The sequence below is a fragment of the Triticum urartu genome, chromosome 5A, assembly GCF_056163025.1.
Source record: "Triticum urartu cultivar PI428250 chromosome 5A, HENAU_Tu73, whole genome shotgun sequence".
Classification (NCBI taxonomy): domain Eukaryota; kingdom Viridiplantae; phylum Streptophyta; class Magnoliopsida; order Poales; family Poaceae; genus Triticum; species Triticum urartu.
Genome location: NC_141877.1, coordinates 52,790,818 through 52,817,076, shown reverse-complemented (window position 1 = coordinate 52,817,076; position 26,259 = coordinate 52,790,818). Strand labels below are relative to the sequence as shown.

General features: G+C 51.1%; 3 protein-coding genes across 3 annotated transcripts; 2 read left to right on the top strand and 1 right to left on the bottom strand.

Moving 5' to 3' along the window:
- Positions 1–11,145: 11,145 nt before the first annotated feature.
- Positions 11,146–11,730, bottom strand: LOC125555609 (glutaredoxin-C1). The gene has a single exon (XM_048718509.2). The coding sequence runs from the start codon at positions 11,603–11,605 to the stop codon at positions 11,294–11,296; it is 312 nt and encodes a 103-aa protein (XP_048574466.1). The 5' UTR covers positions 11,606–11,730; the 3' UTR covers positions 11,146–11,293.
- A 1,310-nt stretch (positions 11,731–13,040) lies between these two features.
- LOC147967973 (uncharacterized) lies at positions 13,041–13,787 on the top strand. Its single transcript, XM_087523338.1, has one exon. It carries the CDS (start codon positions 13,041–13,043, stop codon positions 13,785–13,787), a length of 747 nt encoding a protein of 248 aa, XP_087379464.1.
- Positions 13,788–19,192: 5,405 nt separating this feature from the next.
- LOC147967972 (uncharacterized) lies at positions 19,193–26,059 on the top strand. The gene is made up of 6 exons (XM_087523337.1): positions 19,193–19,259; positions 19,362–19,582; positions 19,753–19,837; positions 19,992–20,258; positions 20,342–21,117; positions 26,051–26,059. The coding sequence occupies exons 1-6, from the start codon at positions 19,193–19,195 to the stop codon at positions 26,057–26,059; spliced, it is 1,425 nt and encodes a 474-aa protein (XP_087379463.1).
- The last annotated feature ends 200 nt before the right edge of the window (positions 26,060–26,259 follow it).

The following is a 26,259-nucleotide window of genomic DNA, read 5'->3' as shown; positions in this document are numbered from 1 at the left end:
ACAACATAAGTAATTCCCTTTGTCTATCAGTATGTTACTTGCCCAATCTCATTACCGGCAAGTCTCTTTACTCATTCCGTAATACATCACATCGTGACTAACTCCTTAGTGGTTTGCTTGCAAGCTTATGATGTGTATTACCGAGAGGGCCCGGAGATACCTCTCCGATACTCAGAGTGACAAATCCCAATACCAACTCAACAAACACCTTCGGAGATACCTGTAGAGCATGTTTATAATCACTCAGTTATGTTGTGACGTTTGACAGCACACAAGGCATTCCTCCAGTGTCCGGGAGTTGCATAATCTCATAGTCGAAGGAATATGTATTTGACATGAAGAAAGCAATAGCAATAAAACTGAACGATCATAATGCTAAGCTAACGGATGGGTCTTGTCCATCACATCATTCTCCTAATGATGTGATCCCGTTATCAAATGGCAACTCATGTCCATAGTTAGGAAACTTTAACCATCTTTGCTCAATGAGCTAGTCAAGTATAGGCTCACTAGGGACACGATGTTTTTTTTATATATTCACACATGTATTTAGGTTTCCGATCAATACAATTATAGCATGAATAATAAACCTTTATCATTGCTACCTCTTGAGCACTGTGTTGGTTTCCCCTTGAAGAGAAAAGGGTGATGCAACAAAGTAGTGTAAGTATTTCCCTTAGTTTTTGAGAACCAAGGTATCAATCCAGTAGGAGACTACACGCAAGTCCCTCGTACCTACACAAACAAATAAGAACCTCGCAACCAACGTGATAAAGGGGTTGTCAATCCCTTCACGGTCACTTACGAGAGTGAGATCTGATAGAGATAATAATAATAAGATAAATATTTTTGGTATTTTTATGATATAGACTAAAAGTAAAGATTGCAAAGTAAAATAGATTGGAAACTTATATGATAAAAGATAGAACCGGGGGCCATAGGTTTCACTAGTGGCTTCTCTCAAGATAGTATAAATATTACGGTGGGTGAACGAATTACTGTCGAGCAATTGATAGAATAGTGAATACTTATGAGAATGTCTAGGCATGATCATGTATATAGGCATCACGTCCGTGACAAGTAGACCGAAACGATTCTGCATCTACTACTCTTACTCCACACATCAACCGCTATCCAGCATGCATCTAGAGTATTAAGTTCATAAGAACAGAGTAATGCATTAGGCAAGATGACATGATGTAGAGCGATAAACTCAAGCAATATGATATAAACCCCATCTTTTTATCCTCGATGGAAACAATACAATACGTGCCTTGCTGCCCCTGCTCCCACTGGGAGAGGACACCGCAAGATTGAACTCAAAGCTAAGCACTTCTCCCATTGCAAGAAAGATCAACCTAGTAGGCCAAACCAAACTGATAATTCGAAGAGACTTGCAAAGATAACCAATCGTACATAAAAGATTTCAGAGAAGAATCAAATATTGTTCATAGATAAACTTGATCATAAACTCACAATTCATCAGATCTCGACAAACACACCGTAAAAAGAGTTACATCAAATAGATCTCCAAGAAGAACGAGGAGAACATTGTATTGAGATCCAAAGAGAGAGAAGAAGCCATCTAGCTAATAACTATGGACCCGAAGGTCTGAGGTAAACTACTCACACATCATCAGAGAGGCTATGGTGTTGATGTAGAAGCCCTCCGTGATCGATGCCCCCTCTGGCGGAGCTCCGAAAAAGGCCCCGAGATGGGATCTCTTGGGTACAAAAGGTTGCGGCGGTGGAAATAGGGTTTCGTGGTGCTCCTGGATGTTTCCGGGTATGTGGACATATATAGGAGGAAGAAGTAGGTCGGTGGAGCCACAAGGGGCCCACGAGGGTGGAGGGCACGCCCAGGGGGTAGGCGCGCCCCCTGCCTCGTGGCCTCCTCATAGGTTGCTTGACGTCCACTCCAAGTCCCCTGGATCATGTTTGTTCCAAAAATAACTTTCCCGAAGGTTTCATTCCGTTTGGATTCTGTTTGATATTCATTTTCTACGAAACACTGAAATAGTCAAAAAAAACAACAATTTGCACTGGGTCTTGGGTTAGTAGGTTAGTCCCAAAAATAATATAAAAGTGTATAAATAAGCCCATTAACATCCAAAATAGATAATATAATAGCATGGAACAATCAAAAATTATAGATACGTTGGAGACGTATCAATCATGAATAAGGAAATGTAAAATAACAATTTTATTATTGCCTCTAGGGCATATTTCCTTCACCTTCCTCGCTAGGTGATCCGAAGTCCAACACCTGTAGTGGAGTGCAAGCCATGAGAAGGTCTTGCACCTAAGCGGTGCCCTCGATTGCCAGGTGAATTTGGCTCCCAGATCATGGACCCTGCCCACAAATTTGCTTGCGTGTGTTGATCCTACCCACTATTCTCCCGAGGCCTCCCATGCCCATCTCACCTCATTTGGCTGGCCTTGCTGCAACTCTACCATGTTGGTCATATCACAAAGGGATAGGTACTCGGCCAACTCTTCGACTCTCAGGTCTGGTCCCAAATCCATAGGCTAGCATCCCGTGAGTATGTCGAACACTGTACGAGAGGCACACATGTGTGGTCTGATCCGATCATAGAGCGTAGGTGCGATATCTTGTAAATGATGCTCGTCAAGCCATCTGTCCTCCTAGAAGAAGGAGGATTTGCCTGAAGGAAATATGCCCTAGAGGCAATAATAAAGTTCTTATTTATATTTCCTTATATCATGATAAATGTTTATTATTCATGCTAGAATTGTATTAACCGGAAACATAGTACATGTGTGAACACATAGACAAAACAGAGTGTCCCTAGTATGCCTCTACTTGACTAGCTCGTTAATCAAAGATGATTAAGTTTCCTGACCATAGACATGTGTTGTCATTTGATGAACTGGATCATATCATTAGAGAATGATGTGATGGACAAGACCCATCCGTTAGCTTAGCATAATGATTGTCAAGTTTTATTGCTATTGCTTTCTTCATGACTTATACATATTCCTCTAACTATGAGATTATGCAACTCCTGAATACTGGAGGAACACCTTGTGTGCTATCAAACGTCACAACGTAACTGGGTGATTATAAAGATGCTCTACAGGTGTCTCCGAAGGTGTTTGTTGGGTTGGCATAGATCAAGATTGGGATTTGTCACTCCGAGTATCAGAGAGGTATCTCTGGGCCCTCTCGCTAATGCACATTACTATAAGCATTGCAAGCAATGTGACTAATGGGTTAGTTACGGGATGATGTATTACGGAACGAGTAAAGAGACTTGCCAGTAACGAGATTGAACTAGGTATGATGATACCGACGATCGAATCTCGGGCAAGTAACATACCAATGACAAAGGGAATAACGTATGTTGTTATTGCGGTTTGACCGATAAAGATCTTCATATAATATGTAGGAACCAATATGAGCATCCAGGTTTTGCTATTGGTTATTGACCGGAGATGTTTCTCGATCATGTCTACATAGTTCTCGAACCCGCAGGGTCCGCACGCTTAACGTTTGATGACAATTTGTATTATGAGTTATGTGTTTTGGTGACCGAAGTTTGTTTGAAGTCCCGGATGAGATCATGGACATGACGAGGAGTCTCGAAATGGTTGAGTGGTAAAGATTCATATATTGAAAGGTAGTATTCGGACATCGAAATGGTTCCGGGTCGTTTCGGGTATTTTTCGGAGTACCGGGAGGTTACGGGAACCCCCCGGGGGAAGTCATGGGCCTCATGGGCCACGGGGGAGAGAGGGGACATCCCACAAGGGGTGCCCCCCCCATGGGAGTCCGAATAGGATTAGGGGAGGGGGCAGCGCCCCTCTTTTCCTTTCCTACTCCCTCTCACTTTCCTCCTTTTCCACTCCAGAGAAGGGGGAATCCCACTAGGACTAGGAGTCCTAGTAGGACTCCCCCCTTGGTGCGCCCCCTCTAGGACGGCCGCCTCCTCCCCTCCTTCTTTATATACGGGGGCAGGGGCACCTCATGGCACATCAATTGTTCTCTTAGCCGTGTGCAGTGCCCCCCTCCACAGTTTACTCCTCCGGTCATAGCATCGTAGTACTTAGGCGAAGCCCTGTGCGGATCACATCACCATCACCATCATCACGCCGTTGTGTTGACGAAACTATCCCTCGACCCTCTGCTGGATCAAGAGTTCGAGGGACGTCATCGAGCTGAACGTGTGCTGAACTCGGAGGTGCTGTACGTTCGGTACTAGATCGGTTGGATCGTGAAGACGTTCGACTACATCAACCGCGTTAACCTTACGCTTCCGCTTTCAGTCTACGAGGGTACATGGACACACTCTCCCCCTCTCGTTGCTATGCATCTCCTAGATAGATCTTGCGTGATCGTAGAAATTTTTTGAAATTACATGCTACGTTCCCCAACATTGCCACCTCTAACAAGAACAAACGCAACCGCCTGATATATTTGAGTTGCCTCGGGTGGCACCTTGATGTCAAACTCAGCCCATGGCCTGTCACGGTCCATGCGCCACAGCCATAACCAACGTTCCTTGTGGGCCACGTTCATCCATTTGAAGTTTGGCACCCCATGGCCTCCCACCCATTTTGGCGTGCAAACGTCGTTCCAGACGACCGCGCAGCGGCCGCCCCCTGCATTGATAGTGCCCGCCCAGAAGAAGCTCCGGCAAATCCGGATAATACTATCGAGAACCTTTGGGGGTATATCAAGGGCCATCATTACATGTGTCGGCATGTCACTTAAAATTGACATACCACAATCAATCTCCCCGCCTTGTCCATTCCAGTTGTGCGCCAAGTCAGCAGCTTCTGTGCCACTCCATCGTTCAATTCCAGAAATTGCGCCGCCAAATGCTTGCAGAGGGAAAGTGGCAAACCAAGGTACCTGACTGAGAAGGACCAGATCGGATATCCAAGGCCCATCTGGATAACTGAGCTCAAGATTTGTGCCTTTTATGAGACACACAAGAGTCAAATGGGGGGTTTTATTTATGATGGACTAGAGGTACCATCCTCCTCCTAACCATCCAACCACAGGTTGGTTCTGGTCTTGTGTAGTCTTATATAGTTTAGACAGTTAAGAAAAGATGTGCCTGAACTAGAGTGCCCTAACATGCCATCCATTCCTGCGTACAAAATGCCTTGAGGGACATGGAGCTCTGACTTTTAGTAAATTCTCTTCTATCCTATATTTGACAAGTCAGATGAGAGAGACATGGAGAGAGATGCTGGTAAGATCATATGGTCCTTTGTACTCCTATGAATGCACACATGCAGATGTAGATGCTCATATACACTCACCTCTATGAACACAATACAGATGTACATGCTCATATACACTCGCCTCTATAAAAGTCACACACCCCTACCTCTATGGGCGTGAAAACGTCGCCTCTCATTGAAACAATATTTCGCCGTCTAGAGACACAAGGAAGTCGAACATGAGATTTGATACCTAGTGGGCTAGGGTACCACCACCCTCTTTGCAATGAAGACATCATCAAAATTGATGTACCATTGGATTTGCTATCTTGATGTATCAACAACCATATGATCATGGCGATATTCTCTACCATGCAACATGCATTAGTGCATTCTAAGCATGTTTTAAATCTCATCGCTTTTAATTATGTCATGCTTAATCTTTTATGGTCATTTTTTAGTTTTTATCCAATTTAGTTTTTTCACATGGTTTGAATCTTAATAAGGAATATAAACTATGTAAAATACTTAGAAACTAAATATCCAATTCCACAGCAACACACGAGTTATCTTCTTGTTCATTTGATGATTGATTCTTGAGTACTACATAGAACCTCGATGCTATAGCCTATTAGCTGTCCAAGAAGATAGTCTTAAATCTTATTTGAAATAACATGAACATATTTAAATTTTGTAGGTGATGAACCAACAATTGAGAGTCTATAAGTGATGAACAGGTCCATGGTGCTCCAAGAGCAAATCACAATGCTTAAGAGGAAATATTATTGCAGTTTATCTACTAAATCACATCAAAGTTTGGATAATCACGAAGTGCTAACAATTTGGGCACAAACGTATACTTTTTGAAATTGGATTTTATGAAAATTATTTTCGATCATTTAACCGATATTTCTCACTTATTTGTTTATTAACTTATGGGAAACAATTTGTGATGCTTCATGTATTCAGGATTGCCTTTCTTCTATTGGTTTAATCAATGTAATCACAATGAGCTCGCATGGCAAGAGATCAAACTATTCTTGGACTATGATGGTACTCGCGCACCACACATAAAATCTCCTTCGAGAGCATTCATAACTTCATGTCCATATTGGGCAACTATACAGGGCCAGTCCTAGGCCATGATGAGAAGTGTGGTGGCCAAGGGTCCATCTTAAATAAGGGTCCAACACATCTACATAAATAAATACATTACTAAAATATAGCTTGCGCAACATAACACAAACACTAATAAGAACTAGAAAAATGACATGTTGATGGATACCTGACTCTACAAGCTACTTACGACTAGTTAAGTTGGAAATAGGAGGGTTTGGCCCACCTCCATCCACCGTATGTTAGCCTATGGTATTATTTATATCCTGCAATCACATACATTATGTAGTAAGACCTTATTATGAAAATTACACTTTTTATGTGTATGTCTTTTATAATGACCTTCATAGTGTGCAGTGTATATGTGGAACACTTCTTTTACTTTATCGATAGTCGTTGGGCCAATGTACCTATTTCCATATAAGTTCTCCAAAATGCAAGTGTCGGCCTTGTGTATATACTTAATTAATAAATGCATCAAATATTGGCATGCTAATTGATGTGTCTAACTTTCTTATCCTTTATATAAAATAATCAGATGTGCCAAACTACTCTCGGACGCTGTGCATGATTTTTTTGCATTTTAGACAACATGTGCGAGTGTAATACCAGAAAAGACCACCTCTCAGTGCAATTGACAAAACTACCATGGTGGCATGTCCGGCAGGTGACACCTGTCATCTGCCACCATAGCCGAAGGTGGTAGGACCTGCCTCTACAGCGGGTGGCGGCACGCCTTGTTTCACAGGATTTTGAGCAATGTAGAAACGGAAAATAGAAGGAGACGATGACATGGCACCTGTCGCTAGGGGTGGAAACTGATAGTGGATAATCCGAAATATCCGATATTCGTATTCAAGAAAATGCCTATTTGTATCTAAAATATCCGCATCCGAACTAAAATGGAAATGGAAATTATCCATATCCAGATTTATTTAAAAATAAAAAAATATGGTATGGGATTCTGACACAAATATGGATATGAAAGTGGACATATCCATAATTCCGTATCCGAATAAGATTATGGGAGATAATTTTCAAATTTCTAGCCCCAATATGTCAATTATCAAACATAAAAGCCAAATAAGTGGTCAAATTTTACTCTTTGTATGATTAAACTTAGAAATTTTTATGCATTATAGTACTATTTATTCATATATTCACCATTACCTTATTGTATGTCGCGAGTTGATTATTTCATGTCACGTAGCTATCGACTAATTTTCTTAAGCAATATGTCCCTATTATTTGTATCCGTATTCGAGTAACATCCGATCCGTATTCGTTTTGGAAATATAAAATGGAAATGATAAGATCACTATCCAATCCATTTTCACCCCTACCTGCCGCTGTGGTCTGTGGTGGCAGCTTTGTTGCCGCTATAAATAATCCACGCATATCATATGGCTTTGGTGGCGATACTTGGTACTAGTTGATGGCATCAACATGCAGGCGACCACACCACACTCCATGCTACTACCTCCGTCCGGGTTTATTTATGAGCCTTCTTTTTGTTTTGTGTTAAGTTTTGACCTTAGATTTAATCAACAAAATATTAATGCATGTCACAAAAAATAATATCATTGAAAACTATGTTCAAATATGAATCCAACGGTATAACTTTTTGGTGACATGCATTAATATTTTGTTAGTAAATTTATGATCAAAATTTAGCACAAAGTATGAAGGAGACCAATAAACCAGGATAAATATAGTTTGTCCTTTCTGGCATTTCCCTCGCGCGGGTGGTCTAAAATGTTTGTTGTGCAATGATTGCGCACTTCAATCCTGATTGGGAGAGACGTTCTCAAGGGATTGCCATATTATCCAACCTTGTTATTTGAGTGCTTAATACATTTATGATCTGATCCTATGTGTTTATGTTGTTAGTGTTCAAGCAATAGACTTCGTAAAACTGGAGAGTCTCTAGTATGCAGGAAGCCATGGGATGGACATCAACATAGTGTTGAAATGTACTACTATGGTTGCTCCGCCTTAATTCTCTAAAAATATCTGACACTGTTCCCTATGATTCAATAGTTAAGTTACAAGGGGGGGGGGGGGGGGGGGGTGGCTTGGCCCCCTCCCTCCATCTTATATTCGAGTGGACGTCTTTGACCCTCATCCTATGATATTATTTGCACATCTATACTATCTACACTACACTATACTACCTCCGTCCTGGTTTATTGGTCATTTTAGTATTTTAGGTCATATTTTGACCATGGATTTAATTAATAAAATATTAATGCATGCCATAAAAACTAGTATCATTGAAAACTATGTTTAAACACGAATCCAAAGATATTTTTTATTGCATGCATTAATATTTTGTCAATTAAATCTATGGTCAAATTTTGACACAGAATACGGAGAGGACCAATAAATCAGGACAAAGGTAGTAGTATATGATTAACTCCCTAAAAAACCGATCTGCTATGACCTTTAAAAGAAAAGATTCATTACTAATTCTAAATTTTCCATTTTAGGGTAACTCCGTAACAATCGTACAACTGAAAACGATAAAAGAATCAGGTGCCTTACTAATAGCAAATTTTGGCTTAAAGCTAAAAAAAGAGCAGTGCTAGGCGTACGATGAATTCTTATACGACGTTGTACGAACACTGCTCAACCACCCTCCGATCAAATCTATGCATCAATGGCAATGGTGGGATCACTTGATCGGACGTGAATCATACATGCAAAATCATAGGCAGAGCAATTTCGTAAAAAAATCAACTGAAATTTATTAACATTCCTACAGCTGAATTGCAGCTGTACGATTGCTAACGGATGCTATGCAACGCTGCTCGAGAGAGAGTCAGGCCCGTAGATGAGGATGGCCAAAGTGGCCGACCACATAGGGCCCCCAAAATTGTGGGGCCCCCAATTGAAGAAAAACGCGAAATAAACTGCATGTGCGGCGTCCGCTACAGCTTCAGCCCTAGGGCCGTGACCCTCCCCAGCCCCCCGCTCCGGCACGGGCGCCGCCTCCGTGCAATAAATCAACCAGTGTTGGTCTGCTGCAGATCGCCGTAGGCGGCCGCTCCACCTATTAGCTGATCCGTGCTTGCACTAGGCCACTAGCGGCAGTGATTCCCGTCCTCCACCTGGTCGCCGGGTGCTGGCCTTTTCTCCGCTACACCGAAGGCTTGCTGCCCCTCCAAAGCCGAGAAACACACGTGCTGCTCGTCGCCTCAACCACTAATCAATGAGTAATTTACTGATTTCTTGGACCGAGAGAGGCAAACAACAATAGTAGAAGATGCATTGGAAGTTTGAACTGATGACACGCTGTGTGTGTTGATTTATAAACTGATGTCTTTGAACTATTAACTATGGAGTAATTTAGAACAAAAAAAAGTGTGCATGTATGGATGAAACCTGAATCGATGCATTTTTATATCAATTTTACTTCATGCTACAGAAAAATAAGATGAAGACATATTTTCATTGGCGACCTGCAACGCCAGGAGTTTTTTAAGGGAAAGAAGGAAAAGGCAGATTCAAAATCTTTTTTCTTCGGACTTTCCCAAACACAAAATACCTCCTTGTATTCGCACTCTCAAATGAGAGTGGTATAAATTCGACTTTCATATAATATCTTAATAGAATTCCATGTAATGATCAATGCATTTTTTTGATTCTATATTATCCGCATGTGTAGAATACTAGCAAGAGAATGTCCCTCCTTTTTTATGTAATTGAAATGGTATTGACGAATAACAAATAAACATACTAGTGTTTATTAGTGTCGCATAAAACCCGAAATGGGGTGTGAGTTTCTACAGGGGAATGGATGAAGCAAACTACTATTGATTTGGTTTTTTTTGCATACCCCTTATTATTATTTGTATTTCTTTGTCTTGTTTAATCTATTTGGTTCAATTGTTAATCATCGAGATTCAGTTCTACATATATTATGCAGTTGACCAAATTTATATATATGCTTGGGCATGAGGTTTTCCTTGGATAGCTAGGAGGTATTATTTGGCCACTGCAATATAAGATATTCCTTGGATACTTCTTTAGTTATACGAATTTTAAAATTTTAGAACCCCACTTTTTGTATTTCGTCCCGGGCCTCCAAATTCCCGGAGGCGGCCCTGGAGAGAGTGGTGAGATCCCATGATGGTCAATTCCTGACAGCTCGGTGTAATAAATATACAGCATGCTTTGAGACCTACACCATCGAACTGATGGCTTGTAGGGATGTTGTACTGCACTGCTTGCGAGGAACAAGGGTTTTACCCCGTGTGGTGCTGGAAAGTGATTACTTGGCAGTATGTCAAGCTTGGAACCGAGATGATAATCGATCAGTGGGAGGCAATATCTTTTATGGAGATGCGCACATAGCTCCCTTTTTTCAGGGATTTGAGTTTTGTACTGGTGGTGAAGCTAATGGCGTAACCAATAGATGTGCCAAAGAGGCTTTGGCAGTATATAAGTATAGACTAGTTATATCTCTTTCTTTGTAATTCCCGAGTTCCTGATTGACGCGGTACAATCAGACTTGTCCCCCCGAGATGAATAAAATGCCTTGACGACGGTTCTAAAAAATAGAGTTAATAAAGTTGAAATAGTTGGCCCTTAAAATAGAGGGAGTAAATCCTGTACGTTACAAAGGCATCTTCGATGCAGACCGAGATCCTCTGATTTAAATCACTGGACTTTAGGATTAATGACATGTGGGGCCCACGTCACGCTGGTCAACATGTCGGTCACAACTTAAGTCATACTCCCTTGGTCCGGAATTACTCGTCGTTCTATTCATTCTGCGACAAGTAAATCAGGACTGAGGGAGTAGAATCGTACTCCCCCTCTGCAGTTCTAAAATAAAACGACCTGCATGGTTTTCCTTCATCTTATATATGATCACCTGACAGAGAAAACAGAGCACTTGCGCATACGTGAGTGTACATCGTTTTCGGTTTTCTACTATCCACTGCATACGCATCTACAACAAAACCCTCTCCCGCGCGCACTACACCCATACAGCACCTGCGTTACGAAGCAGCGGGACGAGCTTGCCGCTGAGGTGAAGGGACATGACCTTGTCGGTGGATCCGACGAGCCTGCCGCCGATGAACACCGCCGGCACGGCCGGGTTCCGGCCGAGGAGCCTCGCCAGCGCCTTCTCCATCTCCTTTCCCCTGGGGTCCTCGTCCAGATCCACCTCCGCCGGGTTCGCCCCGAGGTCCCGGAAGAGGCGCGCCACCGTGTGGCACATGCAGCAGGAGCTCATGCTGAAGATCACCACCGCCCGCTGCCCCGCCAGCTTCGTCACCTGCTCCATCAAGCTGACCCGACCTTGATCTTCTTCACCACGAACTCAAAAGAACAATGTTGTTGATGTACAAGTCTTCAGTGCTACCTGTACGAGTCTTTGACTTGTGCTCGCTTGCTTGGAGCTGGGCACGGGAGGCCCTGCTTATATAGCCATGGAAATGTGCACCGGCCGGCTGGATGAGCTTGGAGCAATTTGATGGACCCGAGAAAAGGTGATACGGGAGAAGGTTCGGATAAATATATGCCGAGCTCCTTTAACTTGTGCGGCTCCACGTATAGGTCTAGTGTGGAGCATCGAATATTTCGACGGCAATGGCGATGCGGCAACCAGCAGGTATCAATTGGGCCATGATACAATGGATTGTGGTATTGTTGATAAGGTCAGGACTCAGGACCTCTGACTTTTTAATAGTTCTCTTCTATCCTCTATTCGACAAGTCAGCTGAGAAAGACATCGAGAGAGATGCAGATTCTAGCTAGTGAGATCATATGGAATCTACGTAAGGTTCTACTCCTTCCGTCCCACGAGTCTACTTCGGTAACACTCCTTAAAAGTTTAGACCAATCTTAAAGTTACTTAGTTTTGCTTCCGTACACCTTCTAAAAAAGTTTAGAGATTTCGATGCAGATTAAAGATGGCAATAATATATAAACCTCAAACTTTGCTTCACGGCCACAAGGATTTAGATGTCACTATCATCTGAAGTATCTGCATATGGACCAGTTGGAGAAAATAAATAACAGCAGATTTGCTCATTGCCAAGCTAGCAAACATACACCAAGCTTGGCGTAGCCCTTGAAGTAGAAGAACCTGGAGAGTACAGTACAAACTTACAACATCGAGGGAAAAGACATACTAATAGAATACCTAACCCTATCGAGCAAATCAGCAGTCCTTAATGAACCATCAACAAATAATCCTAGTTAAAGGCGTGTCACGAAAATAATTTCTTCCCATGTGTTTATGTGGGGCATTTAAATGTTCAGAAAACTTGGCACAGAGAGATGAAACTCATGGCATACCTCTCTACTCTACTTTAGCACCTTCAAGAGCCTGTATGCACAATGTTGAACATGTGTACATGTACGTAGGTCTGGGTTTTGTATGCCGCACCTGTAGTGTCTCTCTCGCCCTGTATGTACTTGTATCTTGGGAGACAAGACACCGGTCGCACCCCTTGTACCTATATATATGTGCCTAGTACACGATCTATAATTATCGATGCACCACATCATTCTCTACATAGTATCTATCGCAAGTCAATCCTCCCGCTTCCGCTAACCCTAGCCGCCGCCTCGGCCCCTCCTCCCCGCGCGCCCTCCCCTCCCCGCGCGCTCTCCCCTCCACACCGTGCCCCCCCCCCCGGCCGCGCCGCCCGCCCTCCACCGTCGCGCCGCTTCTCCCCAAGCCAAGCCGCCTCCCTCCCCACGACCTCGCAGCCATGTCGTCCAACGCCTTCACCTACTCCAACCCCTTCGTCGTCGACCCTGCTGAGATCCACGACATCAACGTCCATGCACGCGTCCCCGTGGTCCTCGACGCCTCCAACTCCACATACTTCGCGTGGAAGACGTACTTCTCGCTGCTCTTCCGCGAGAACAACCTCGTGGATCATGTGGATGGCACCATGGACTCCCGCGCCATGATGGACGACGCCGAGTGGACTGCGATCGACGCCACGATCATCCGGTGGTTCTTCACCACCATCTCCAACGACTTGTTCCACACGGTCGTGAGCGCCAGCGACGAAGCACATGCCCTGTGGGTCAAGCTGAACGGCCTCTTCACCGACAACAAGCTTCAGCGCCGCGTTTTTTTGCAGCAGGAATTTTTTGACTGTCACCAGGATGAACAGTCCATTGATGAGTACTGCCGCCGTTTGAAGACATTGGCGGATGAGCTCCGCGACATTGGAGCCAAGGTGGATGACGACCTCCTCCTCAGCACGCTCACCGCCGGCCTCAACGAGGACTTTGGCAACGCCGCCTCCAACCTCACCTTGATGCCGGAGCCCTCCTTCCCCAAGTTTGTGGCGTACATGCGGTTGGAGGAGCGCTGGATGAAGGGGGTCAAGAAGCGTGTGCAGCATCACGCCCTCGCCGCCGACACCTCACGTGGTGCCCCTCCACAGGCCGGAAAAAATGGTCGTCCGGTCGCCGGACGTCCGGTCGGGTCGGAAATCCGCTGATTCTGCTTGGGTTAGGGGGTTCCGGTCGTCCGGTAAGGTCGGACGTCCGGTGGTTCCTGCGGCTCCGGACGTCCGGTAAGGTGACGGTCGTCCGGTGTATCGGGGTCAACTCCAGATCCGAGATTCGGGATGCGAATTTGGGCGGAATTTGGGGATTTTGGGGTCAACATTGATGAGATTTCATGGATGGAAGATGGGGAAACTTGGGGAGATGCTAGATCCACTCGAAACCAAGCAAATCCATGGATCAAAATCAACAAAACATCATCAAACCAACAAATCACAAAAAAAATTGGGGCTATTTTTGGTGGGGATTTTCGAATTTAGGACGAAATCAAGCAAAAGAAGGCTAGAAAACGGTGGGGGAGGCTCCGAAATCGTGATCAATGTGGCTCATGATACCAAGATGGTGTAGGGTAGGAACCCTAGGGGCCGATCTTTCACGAAAGGAGCGGATCCCGTCCAAGAATGCGAAGAACACGAGGGGAAAACAAGGGAAAACACAAGAGGAAACACGAGAGAATCACTCAACCAACAAGAATAGATCACACATGCGCTAGATCGATGAACACAAAGGTGAGATACAAGATCCAAAGTCAACACTGGACGATACAAAGGTAGCCGGTCTTCTCCGTGAGGAGGTCTTGATGTTCTTCTCCAAAAGGAGGACTTGAATCCAAAGGGATCTTCTCCGAAGAGGCCGCGGTCTCTCACGAGGAGTAGATCCGATGTGGATGAGCGAAGCTCTATCTCTAAGTATGAGCTAAACCAACGCTAACCCTCAAATGGTGGAGGTGGAGGAGTATATATAGTCTAGGGCCACGAAGGGGTAAGTGAGGGCGAAGGGATACATGGGCTCGGCCCGATACAATGTGCACAGACAGGCGTCGGACGTCCGACGGGTACCGGACGTCCGGTGGCTCACGAGGGTCCGATCGTCCGGTACTTGTCGGACGTCCGGCGTTTTGGCTCGGTTGACGTGGCGCTGGATTTCCGAAGACGGTCGGACGTCCGGTCGCTGGAGTGTGTCGAACGTCCGGGACCTGTCGGACGTCCGCTTGTTTGGCTCGGGTGCGGATTGCCGGTCGTCCGGTCCGGGCCGGTCATCCGGTGGGTCTTCAGGCGTCGAACGTCCGGTCCCGACCGGTCGTCCGGTGGCTGGAGCTTCTTTTGTAGCTCTTCTTCTCGTTCCTCGCGCTTGGTGTCCTCGCCTTCTTGTCCATGGTCTTCCTCTTGGTTCCTGGTCATGCATATCACACATGTTTGAGGTAGTAGCCATGTCTCACGTATGGAAAGTGATGGTTCGAAGAGGAGCGAGTTCACCTTGTGTCCAATGGTGTATAGATGAGGTCTCGTCTTATGTTCTCTTAGGGCTTGGAGAGTAGTCGGAGTGTACATGGGGATGAACGTGGGATGCTCCGCATCATCTCCCCCCCCCCTTGGGAAAGATCCGACCTCGGATCGTGATCCTCATCACCATGGAAACGGTAGTCGTGGACGGACTTGTAGTTGGACGGAGTTGAAGACATTGCGCAATCCAAGTACTCCAAGGTGTCGCCGGAGTGGTATACATGCAAGAAGAGCAAACACAAATGACACTCGGAAATACAATGGTTAACGCACACAAGGTGTCCATCAAATAAACATGAGTTCGTCCAAAGGAATTATTCATGAAAATGCATGAGATGCTTCTCCAAATGATGTAAAATGATATGTAAAGCATTCATGGGAGCAAAATCATTCATTGTGCACACAAATGTATTGTGGATGTGATCAATGCAACCACGGTGCAAAATGATGTCATAGTGAGTGTCGGGTGGTAGGTGCGACATATGCCAACGGGTGGCTTATCATTGTGGGAGCCAGTAAGACGTCGCCGGTGCCTGGAAGCGGGATGAGCCGAAGACATGCACGCCGGCGAATCTTACCCAATTTCAGGGCTCTCCGTGGAGATAACACCCCTACTGCTGCTCTGCGGGGTCTCCGCATGATCACTAGATGAACGAGTGGCTACAAGATGCTCCTTGAGCTGTTTGGCGAGAAGAAGAAGAAGGGCACGGCTAGCTCTCCTCTCCTCTCTATGTGCTGTCTAAAACTAGCTCAGATCAACCCTTTGCATGGGTGCCCCGGGGGGTTTATATAGGCCCACCCCCCGGGGGTACAATGGTAATCCAGCTGGGCGTGGGCCCTAGCCATCTATGTCTATGCTCGCCGGCTTCTGCGCCGGCTGCTGGGGCCCGCTGGCTAGTGGGTCCCGCCGGCTGCCGGCTCCTTGGTCGACAGGCAAGCCCCACTGTCCAGGGCCTTGTCGGTGGCTGGTTACTGTTGCCTCAAACCTGGTGACGAGGGCTTCGCCGAGGTAAGCGTGGCTACAGTGCCGCCGCCCGGCGGGCGATCGCTGTAGCCTCACCTCGTCTTGTCTCCTTAATGGGGCGTCTCCTTCGAGGGAGGAAGCAAGCCGGCTGTGGGGAGCCGGCCCTGTCTTGGGCCGACTAGGGGAGGCTTGGCCGCCTTCGGGTGTCTCTCTACCTGAAGGGGCCCACTGCCCGTGGGCCGCGCTGACAGCCCGTCGTGGGTGGCATCAGGGTCAACATGGCAACAGTGCCGCGCCGGACGGGTCATGGCCACCCCGTACGGCGCACTGTGCCAGGCGTGCTTTGGGATTCGGGGGTGGTAGGCTTTACTGTAGCCACGCCCCGCCACATCACCGTTATGTGGATGCAGACTTCGAGGGTACGTACTTGACCGCTTTGTGGGAGTCGGCCTCTCGCGGTCGGCTTCTTGGAGCCGGCCCTCCCGGGGCTTTCTTCATGAGGGCTAAAGCCGGGCCGCCTTCCGATAGTCGGCCTGGGAGACAGCCGGCAAGGGGAAGGCGGCCCCACCTCTTGGATTCTTCAGGGCCGGATCGGCTCGTAATTTTTTTAGAAGGGCCAGGGGGAGCCGGCTAGGCTACCCGTGGTCGTTTACTCCGACAATAGTCCCCGAAGCTGATCAAGCTTCGAGGCTGACAAAGGGACGGGAAGCTTGGTTAGCTTCCTATCCTGAGGAGCCGGCTTTGCTTATGCGCGCCGTCTTCGGAAAGCTCCGTATCTTGTAGGCGGGAACGTGGGTCGGCCTGCGAGCTGACCACGCGCCACCCCGCGGGCCACGTGGCAAGGGAAACCTGCCAACGCACGCGCGTGATGGGACGCCGCCGCAGGCCTGGGCCCGCCACTTCTAGGCCTCGGCCCAAGCGCGGATCTTCTGCGGCCCACAACGGACCGCTCGCCTTCCCGCGGCGGTTTCATTTCGTCATCAGGGCGCAATAATCGCGGGACGTGGGGGAGTGGGCGCAGTTGATCCCACGTTCCCCCACACCACGCCTCCTCGGCTCCGCTGCGCGGGTCTATAAGTAGGGGGAGGAGAGGGAGCGGCAGAGGCTCGCACGCTCTCCCTCGCTCCACCCTTTCTCACCTTCCTTCTCCTTCCTTCCGCCGCCGCAGCGACCCATTGCCGTGCCGCTCCGCCATCGGACCTCTCGGTTCCTTCGGTCCCGCCGTAGCGAGGTCGTGCGCGTCTCCGCCATCGCATCGCCTTGTTCCTCGCCGCGTCGCTCCCATGGCGTTGTCGAGCTCGTGGGACGGCTCCAACGTCCACGAGGACCACGTTGAGTTCCTCCGCTGGACGCGGCGTCTGCTGGCGAGAACTACGTGCGGGTTCGTCGTGCGCCGGTGAGGGAGATTTCGCTGGCACCGGAGGAGGGCGAGCAGGTAATCTTCCACTCGCACTGCCTGCGCGGCTTCGGCCTCCCGGCGAGCGGATTCCTTCGCGCTTTTCTTGAGTTTTACCACCTCCAGCCGCATCACCTCACACCCAACGCGGTGATGCTGCTGTCGGCTTTCGTCACCCTGTGTGAGGGCTTTCTTGGGGTTCTCCCCACTCTCGAGCTCTGGGGAGAATTCTTCCAGTGCAAGCTCGGCACCGTTGTTGCGGGCGTGCCCGCCCCCTGCGGAGCCTTCATCGCCATGAGGCGGACGGGCGAGAACAATCCGTTCCCGCCCATCCCGTTGATCCAGTCGGTGAAGCTCTGGCAGAAATCCTATTTTTACGTGAAGAACGTCGCCCAGCAAGGCGACTTCGTCAACCTGCCGGCTTACATAGCCGGCCCGCCGGCTGGGAGGCAACCCTCGTGGAGCTATCGGGCTAGGTCGTTCTCTCAGGCCGGGAACGCAGCCGTCGCCCGGCTCCGGGTGATGATCCAGTCGGAGGGCCTGACCGGAGCCGACCTGGTGGCCGCCTTCGTGGAGCGCCGAGTACTTCCGCTCCAAGGCCGGCCTCACATGATTTGTCAGATGAGCGGCCGCTTCGACCCGTGCCGGCTGAGCACCAGGGAGATGCCTCATGTCGAGGTGTCTTACATGGTGAACTACATCTCCAACTGCAAGCTCACCGAGGATTGGCGATACGGCAAGGGGCCGTATTCTCGCGCCAACCCTCCGCCTGCTGTAAGTTTTTCTTCTTTTCTTCCTTTTTGTAGCTGGCCTCATGATGGCCGACTACTGATCAATCGGTTTGTCCTCAGCAGAACCCTCTTCTACCGCCGACGGACGGGACCGCAGGGGTAGAGCGCCAGCTCCTCCCCGACCGCACGGTGGACGACGTCGATGATCCGGACCTGGGAGCGGCCGCCATGGAAGATGCCGTCGTGGGGGAAGGCGACGAGGCAGGCGGCGCGGGGCTCGGGGCCGGCCTCAAGGATTGGGCGGACGATGACGAGGTCGAAGTCGTTCCGCACCGCCAGACGGCGCTTGATCATCAAGGCGCGGGCTCGTCTGCCACGCCGGCTGCCCGTGGCGGCGCACAGAAACGCCGGGCCGCGTCGACCTACTTCGGCAGCCGGCCGAAGAAATCCACGGGTTCCACGGCGGCGACCAAGCGGGATGAGGCGGCCGTGAAGGCGGCCCGCTTCCGCAAGGCGGTGAAACAGCCGCAGGCGATCTCGGCGTAAGCGTCAAATGTCTTGTATTTTTTGTTGTCCTCTTTGATTGAGGCTCTTCTAAACTTTTCTTTGCTCGCCGGGCAGGGCACCGCTTTCCCTCGAGCGAGGTCCTGGCGGCTCCGTAGTCGGGCCGACTGGAGGGTTCTCAGGCTCCCGCCGCGTGGATCCCCGCGCCGACCTCATGGAGGCCACAGAGCGGAACGCATGGGAGGCGCGGGAGGAGCGGGAGGCGGCGGAGCGAAGAACTGCCCAGGCGGCGAAGGAGCAGGCCGACGCGGCGGCCAAGGCCGGGGCGGAGGCGGCGGCCGCGGAGAAGGAGGCGGAGGCCTCGCGCAACCAGCCTCCGCAGCTCGTCGTTCCCCTCCGCGCCGTGGCCCCCGACATCCCCGTGCCCCCGTCGGAGGAGGTCGACCGAGACCCACCGGTGATGGAGAAGAGGGAGGACCACGTGGTCTTCGTGGAGGAGGCGCCGCAGATGGCGCTGACTGGAGCGGGCCAAAGCGGCCAACCAGCCGCGGCGCCAGAGCAGCCGGCCGGGGGCGAGCCGGAGGCAGGGGTCGGCCTCGAGGTGCAGCCGGCATTTCGCCGGCGCGCAGGGCGAGCTACCTCCGCGCCGGAGCCGCACAGAGCTGCAGGCGCCAGCCTGACGGCGGAGGCCCTGGAGGCGCCCAGTGCCAGCACGTCCGAGTGGACGCCGAGCGGGGGGACGGCCGAGCTGAACACGGCGGCCCAGGAGGTCCGGAACCGGCTTCAAGCCCAGGCCGCTTCGCTGCAGCGATATACCCAAGAGTTCCTCACGACACGGGCCGTCATCCGGGTGAGACTTCTGGCCTTGGTTGTTTTGCTTTTTTGATTTCTTCTGTGGGGGCACGTTAGCGCACCCACTGGGTGTAGTCCCCGAGTTCCGAGTCGGCTGCTGAGCAGGCGGCTTGGAACTTACTAGGTCCTGACAGCTATCTTATTCTTGCATCCTGTCTGATCTTCCAGGAATACCATAACCTCCGCGCTGCTGCTTTCAACTCCCAGGCTCAGGAGCTGGGCCAGAAAACCAAGGACCTGACCAACAGCCGGAGTGCGTGCTTTGTCTCATTCATCTCTTGTGGGGGCGCGTCAGCGCACCCACTGGGTGTAGTCCCTGAGATTCGGGCCAACTGCTGATCAGTCGGGTCGGATCTTCCCTGACGACTTCTTCCTTATTGATTTTTCCTTTGTCTTCATGCTTGCAGGAGCCAATGCCGACTTGAGGGAGCAGCTCAGCGGGGCCCAGACCGCCCTTCGCGTCAAGGAAGCCGAGTGCAACGCCTTAGTCCTGGAGCGTGACCACCTGGCCAAGAAGTTGGCCGACCAGGAGGAGAGCCACAAGGCGGCCCTGAAGAAGGCGCAGGACAGCGAGGACGCCCTCAAAGCTGAGTTCGAGACCGAAGCGGCGGGGTGGGCTGAGGCAAAACAAGCGCTGAGCGAGGGCTACGGCCGGGTTGAGGATCTGATTGATGGTAAGCCGCCTTCCTCACTCCTTGCTTGCCCCTTGCCCCCTGATTTGTGTTCTGACTTGTGCTGCTTTTTGCTCTTTGTGCAGACTACTTCCCCGGCTACTCCGTCATTGCCACCCAGACCATCGAGGCCCACCGCGAGGCGCGCCGGCAGGCGGGGGCTAAAATCACGTCGGACGCGAGCCGGACGCTTGAGGAGCAACTCTTGGCGGTCCAAGCCCGGCTGCAGCCGTCTCACCGCATGCTCCGCCGCCTCCAGCGCGTCGGGGCGCAGGTGTTGGCCGCCCTCTGGCCAGGCGAAGCGATTCCCCGCACCCCGAGTCGGACTGCCGACCGGCTGGAGGTTGCGGTTGGCCGTTTCGAGGCCTGGAAGGCATCGGCAGCCCGGCTTGGAGCTGGGCGGGCGCTGGAGTTCGTCCGAGCCTGGTATGCCGGGCTGAACCTGGACCAGCTGCGCACCTGGCGGCTGGAAGCCGACGAGGAGATGGAGGAGGTGCGGCCGGCTATCGCTCAGCGTGCCTCGACGATCGCCGAGTGCACTGACATCAGCGCCTTTGCTCCTAAGATAAATGACGACGGCGTTGCCCAGCCGGAGGAATGGTTTGGGCTGGACCCGACAGAGGGTGAGGACTCGGCGGAGGAGATCGCTTCCAGCGATGAAGGTGAAGACGACGAAGGAGAGAAAGGCGAAGACGCCGAGCCGGCCGGTGAAGCGGCCAGCCAGCCTCAGCTTGACTGTGCCTCCAGCAACGAGGCGTGTGCCGGCACGCCCTCTGCGGGAGGTGGTGATCATGCCGAGGCTCGCCAGCCGGCCACTCCTCCAGGCAGCACTGCCGTCTCTACCGACCTGCCCGACTCGCCAGTCATTCCCTTGGCTTAATCTGCCATCCTTGCTTTTCCTGCTTGTTACTCTTTGAACAATTTTTATTAAACTTGTGCAGTTCCACCCACTGGGGGTGTATTCAAACTATGTTGAATGCTGTCCTTTCGAAGGTCTTTTGTGTAAATATGATCGTGTGTGTGTGTTTGGCTTCCATTCGCGTATGCTTTTTATCCTTAGGCTGTTTCCTTTGCCGCCTTCCCCTGGCTGCTGCCTTCCCAACCGGCAGCTGCTCTGCAGCCTGTGGCTAGGGAAGAACTTGGCTATATTTACTTTGTTTTGGGGGGAAGGCAAGTACTCGAGCTTTCTTAGATTGAAGCGAGGTGAATGGAAGCCGGCCGGCCAGCTACTCTGGTAGTCGGTCGGTGGTGGGAGAAAAACCGGCTTTTGTTATATTAGTCCATTAGTCCCTAGCCATTTTTCGTGTGGGCGTCCTTTCCTGCCTTTAACTCTTGCCAGCTGGACAGCCGGTTTTTCGAACTGCGATTTTTGGCAAGAGAAGGCTTGGGTGCCGGCACACTACTTGTCTGACCGCGGGTAGGACTTCTAATATAACTCAAGGCGGCCAGTCCCCGGGCCGACTAGTCGAACCCGGTGCCGGACGAAAAAAGTGAATGTAATGACATGATCATAAGCATGATACTCTTCATTCATAGATAAAAGATGGCAGTCCCCGAGCTCTCCTTGGGGGGGCTATTGTCTCGTACTTAGTACAAAAGTTAGCGTGATACATACTGCATTTCAACTGTAAAATCTTCAGAGGAGGTTGGCGTTCCATGGTCGTTCCGACTCCTTGCCGGAGTCGTCTCTCTTTCGTACCTTCGGCTTCTGTGCGTCGATCAGGTAGTAGGAGTCATTTCCCAGCGCTCTGCTGATGACAAAGGGGCCTTCCCAAGGGGCCGAGAGCTTGTGATGGCCGGCTGTTCGCTGGATCAGCCGGAGCACGAGGTCGCCCTCTTGGAAAGATCTTGGTCTGACCTTCCGGCTATGGTAGCGGTGCAAGCCCTGCTGGTAGATGGCGGACCGGCTGAGGGCTAACAGCCGGCCTTCTTCCAGCAGGTCGACACCGTCTTCCCGTGCTTCCTTGGCCTCCGCCTTCGTGTACATGGTTACCCGAGGCGAGTCGAACTTGATGTCAGTTGGGATGACCGCCTCGGCACCATACATGAGGAAGAAAGGACTGAAGCCGGTTGACTTGTTTGGGGTAGTGCGCAGACTCCAGAGGACGGCCGACAGCTCATCGAGCCAACAGCCGGCCGAACGTTCCAGTGGTACGACCAGTCGGGGCTTGATGCCGGAAAGGATGAGGCCATTGGCTCGCTCGACTTGGCCGTTTGACTGCGGGTGGGCAACGGACGCTAAGTCCAACCGGATGCCCTACATCGCGCAGAAACGTGCCAATGCTCCCTTGGCGAAATTCGTGCCGTTGTCGGTGATGATGCTGTGTGGCACGTCGTACCGAGTTGTTATATCTACGATGAATGTCATGGCAGTCGGCCCATTCAGCTTCTTGATCGGCTTTGCCTCAATCCATTTGGTGAATTTGTCCACGGCGACAAGCAGATGTGTCATGCCACCACGCGCCGTCTTGAATGGGCCCACCATGTCCAGTCCCCAAACGGTGAAGGGCCAAGTGAGGGGAATGGTCTTGAGTGCCGAAGCCGGCATGTGTTGCTTGGAGCTGAAGACTTGGCACCCTTTGCAATGTTTAACTAACTCCTTGGCGTCATCCAAAGCAGTCGGCCAAAAGAACCCATGGCGGAAAGCTTTGGCGACGAGTGATCTTGAGGCCGCATGGTGGCCGCATTCTCCTTGGTGGATGTCTCTGAGGATTGCAATGCCCTTCTCTTGCTCGATGCATCGCTGGAAGACTCCAGTGACACTGCGCCTGACGAGCTCTCGGTTGACGATTGTGTATGCTCCGGCTCAGTGTTGGACTTGTCTTGCCTCTGTTTCATCAGCCGACAGATCTTGGTTTATTAGGAAGTTGAGGATGGACTGGGCCCATGATGGAGCTGCGACTTCTTCTATTGCCAACACGGCTACTGCGACCAGGGCGGGCGGGCTGGGTGGTGAAATGCTGGAGTCGGCCGCCACCTGTTGTGTTGGTGCAGTCCCCGGGCCGACTACCGCAGTCCCCGAGTCGGGTGTGGCAGTCCCCGGGTTGGGCGTAACTACGGAAGTCCCCGAGCCGCCTACTGACGTCCCCGAGCCGACTATCGAAGTTCCCGGGTCACCTGCTTGGTTCTTCGAGCCAGACCCGGCTGCATCCGGGTCAGGCGGCACGAAGATGGAATCAGACTCTGGAGACGGCTTGATAGACGGCTTGAGGAGGCGTTGCAGAGAGACACCGGTTGGTATTGCCTGCCGAGTGGAGCCTATTCGAGCCAGGGTATCAGCTGGCTCGTTGTCGGCTCGCGGTACATGGAGGAACTCGCATCCTTCAAAGTACCCGCTGATCTGCTGAACGAGGAAGCGGTAGCTTGCCATATTTGCGTCCTTGGCGTCCCAGTCGCCGGCTGATTGCTGGACTACCAAGTCCGAGTCACCGTAACATAGGATCCGGCGTATGCCGAGCTCTTTGGCAAGCCGGAGCCCGTGTATGAGCGCCTCGTACTCGGCCACGTTGTTGGAGGCAGCAAAGTGAATTTGCAGTGTGTATTTGAGCTTGTCGCCTTTGGGAGAGGTGGGGATGACGCCGGCTCCCAAGCCGGTGCGCATCTTGGACCCATCGAAGTGCATGCGCCAATGAGTGGAGTCGGGAGCTGGCGGCAGGTACTGGGTCTCGGCCCAGTCGACGAGGAAGTCGGCCAATGCTTGGGACTTGATGGCGGTGCGAGGCTGGTAGAAGATCGTGTAGGGGGGCAGCTCGATGGCCCATTTCGCCACCCGGCCGGATGCATCCCTGCTGCCTATGATCTCGGCAAGCGGGGCGGTGCATACGACCGTGATGGGGTGCTCTTGGAAGTAGGGCTTCAGCTTCTTGGCGGCGAAGTACACGCCATAGCACATCTTCTGATAGTGCGGGTAGTTCTGCTTCGAGGTAGACAGCACCTCACTCAAATAGTACACCGGCCTCTGGACCGGCTGGGCTCGGCCCTCTTCTGGGCGCTGGACTACGATGACGGTGCTGACCACCCGGCTGGTTGCAGCAATGTAGAGGAGTATGGGCTCCTTCTCGGTCGGCGCCGCTAGGACAGGCGGCGTGGCCAGCATCTTCTTCAGCTCGTGAAAAGCTTGGTCGGCTTGGTCGTTCCACTCGAAGTGAGTGGTCTTCTTCATGAGGGGGTAGAGGGGGAGAACTTTCTCTTCGAGCCGGCTGATGAAGCGGTTCAGGGAGGCCAAGCACCCGGTGAACTTCTGGACGTCTCGAAGTTTGGTGGGAATCGCCATTCTCTCAATGGCCTTGATCTTTACTGGGTTGCATTCGATGCCGCGTTCGGAGACCAGGAAGCCTAGGAGCTGGCCGACTGGCACTCCAAACACGCATTTCTCGGGGTTGAGCTTGATCTGGAACCGGCGCAGGTTCTCAAATGTTTCCTTGAGGTCTTCCAGCAAGGTGTCGTGCTTCTCCGTCTTCACCACAATGTCGTCTACGTAGACGTGGGCATTTCTGCCGAGCTGGTTGAGGAGGCACTTCTGCATGCAACGCTGAAATGTGGCACTGGCATTTCTTAAGCCGAATGTCATAGTCAGGTAGTAGAAAGCTCCGAATGGCGTGATGAAGGCGGTCTTCAGGCGGTCAGCCGGATCTAGCTTTATCTGGTGGTATCCTGAGTAAGCATCCAAGAAACTCAACAGCTCGCATCCGGCCGTGGAGTCTATCACTTGATCAATCCTTGGCAGGGCAAAGGGATCTTTAGGACAGGCCTTGTTGAGGCTCGTGTAGTCTATGCACATGCGCCACTTGTTGTTCTTCTTTAGCACGAGGACCGGGTTGGCGAGCCACTCTGGAAAGAAAACCTCCATAATTAAGCCGGCTGCCAGAAGCCGGCTATCTCTTCTCCTACAATCCTTCTTTTCTCCTCCGACAGTCGGCGAAGGGGTTGTTTGACTGGTTTTGCGCCTTCTCGGACGTGTAGCTTGTGCTCGGCGAATTCCTTCGGAACACCCGGCATGTCCTTTGGGGACCATGCAAAGATGTCCCGATTCTCACGGAGGAAATCGGCGAGCTCGCCTTCCTATTTGCTGCTTAGGTTTGCCCCGATGACGGCAAACCTTTCTGGGTGCTCGGGGTCAAGAGGTATCTTCTTCGTCTCCTTGGCCGGCTGGAAAGATCCTTGGGCATCACACTCCTTGGGATCGGGGGACAGGGCCGGCTGTTTGCCGGCCATGGCCACGACTCGGTCCAACATCTTCTTTTCTTCGGCAATCACAAGGGACTCGACCAGCCGACTGCTGGCTGCTGCGCACTCAGAAGATTTCTTGTAATCGCCGGCTATGGTGATGGTGCCCTTGGCGCTCGGCATCTTCATCTTGAGGTAAGCATAGTGGGGAACAGCCATGAACCTGGCCAAGGCAGGACGGCCAAGCAATGCATGGTAGGGGCTCTCCAGGACCACGACTTCAAACCAGATCGCTTCCCGGCGGAAATGATCCTTGTCCCCAAAGAGAACATCAATCTTGATCTTGCCAATGGGGGCGCAGGACAGGCCAGGTACAATGCCATGGAACACAGTCCGAGTAGGCATGAGTTGCTTCGTCTTGACGTTCAACTTCTCCAGGGTGTCACGGTACAGGATGTTGATGTTGCTCCCGCCGTCTATCAGCACGCGGGAGAAACGGGTGGCGCGTCTGTCTGTTGCAAGGGTGGCATCCAAAACCAACACATAAGAGCCGGGAGATGGCATCACCTCTGGGTGGTCGGCCCGGCTCTAGCTGATAGGCTTTTCTGACCAGTGCATGTGCTCGGCAGGGCTGGTAGCGACTACGTTGACTTCCTGGTGCTCTCGGCGTCTGCTGCGCCGGCCTTCGGGCTGGCTTGTAAAGACGACATAGGCGGCATGCTCGTCGGGGAACTCATCGTGCACAGCTCCGACTGCTGGCCGAGCGGTCGGCAGCTGCGGAGCCGGAGGCGGTGGACCAGCAGGCGGAGGCGGCGCGAGCCCTTCGCCTTTGGAGATT

Bases quoted from the DNA above. Each gene is read 5' to 3' on its own strand.
- LOC125555609 (XM_048718509.2), bottom strand. From the start codon at position 11,605: ATGGAGCAGGTGACGAAGCTGGCGGGGCAGCGGGCGGTGGTGATCTTC.
- LOC147967973 (XM_087523338.1), top strand. From the start codon at position 13,041: ATGTCGTCCAACGCCTTCACCTACTCCAACCCCTTCGTCGTCGACCCT.
- LOC147967972 (XM_087523337.1), top strand. From the start codon at position 19,193: ATGGAGAAGAGGGAGGACCACGTGGTCTTCGTGGAGGAGGCGCCGCAG. The intron at 19,260-19,361 runs GCCAAAGCGGCC...GCCGGCGCGCAG, and splicing joins GATGGCGCTGACTGGAGCGG to GGCGAGCTACCTCCGCGCCG. The intron at 19,838-19,991 runs GTGCGTGCTTTG...TCATGCTTGCAG, and splicing joins GGACCTGACCAACAGCCGGA to GAGCCAATGCCGACTTGAGG.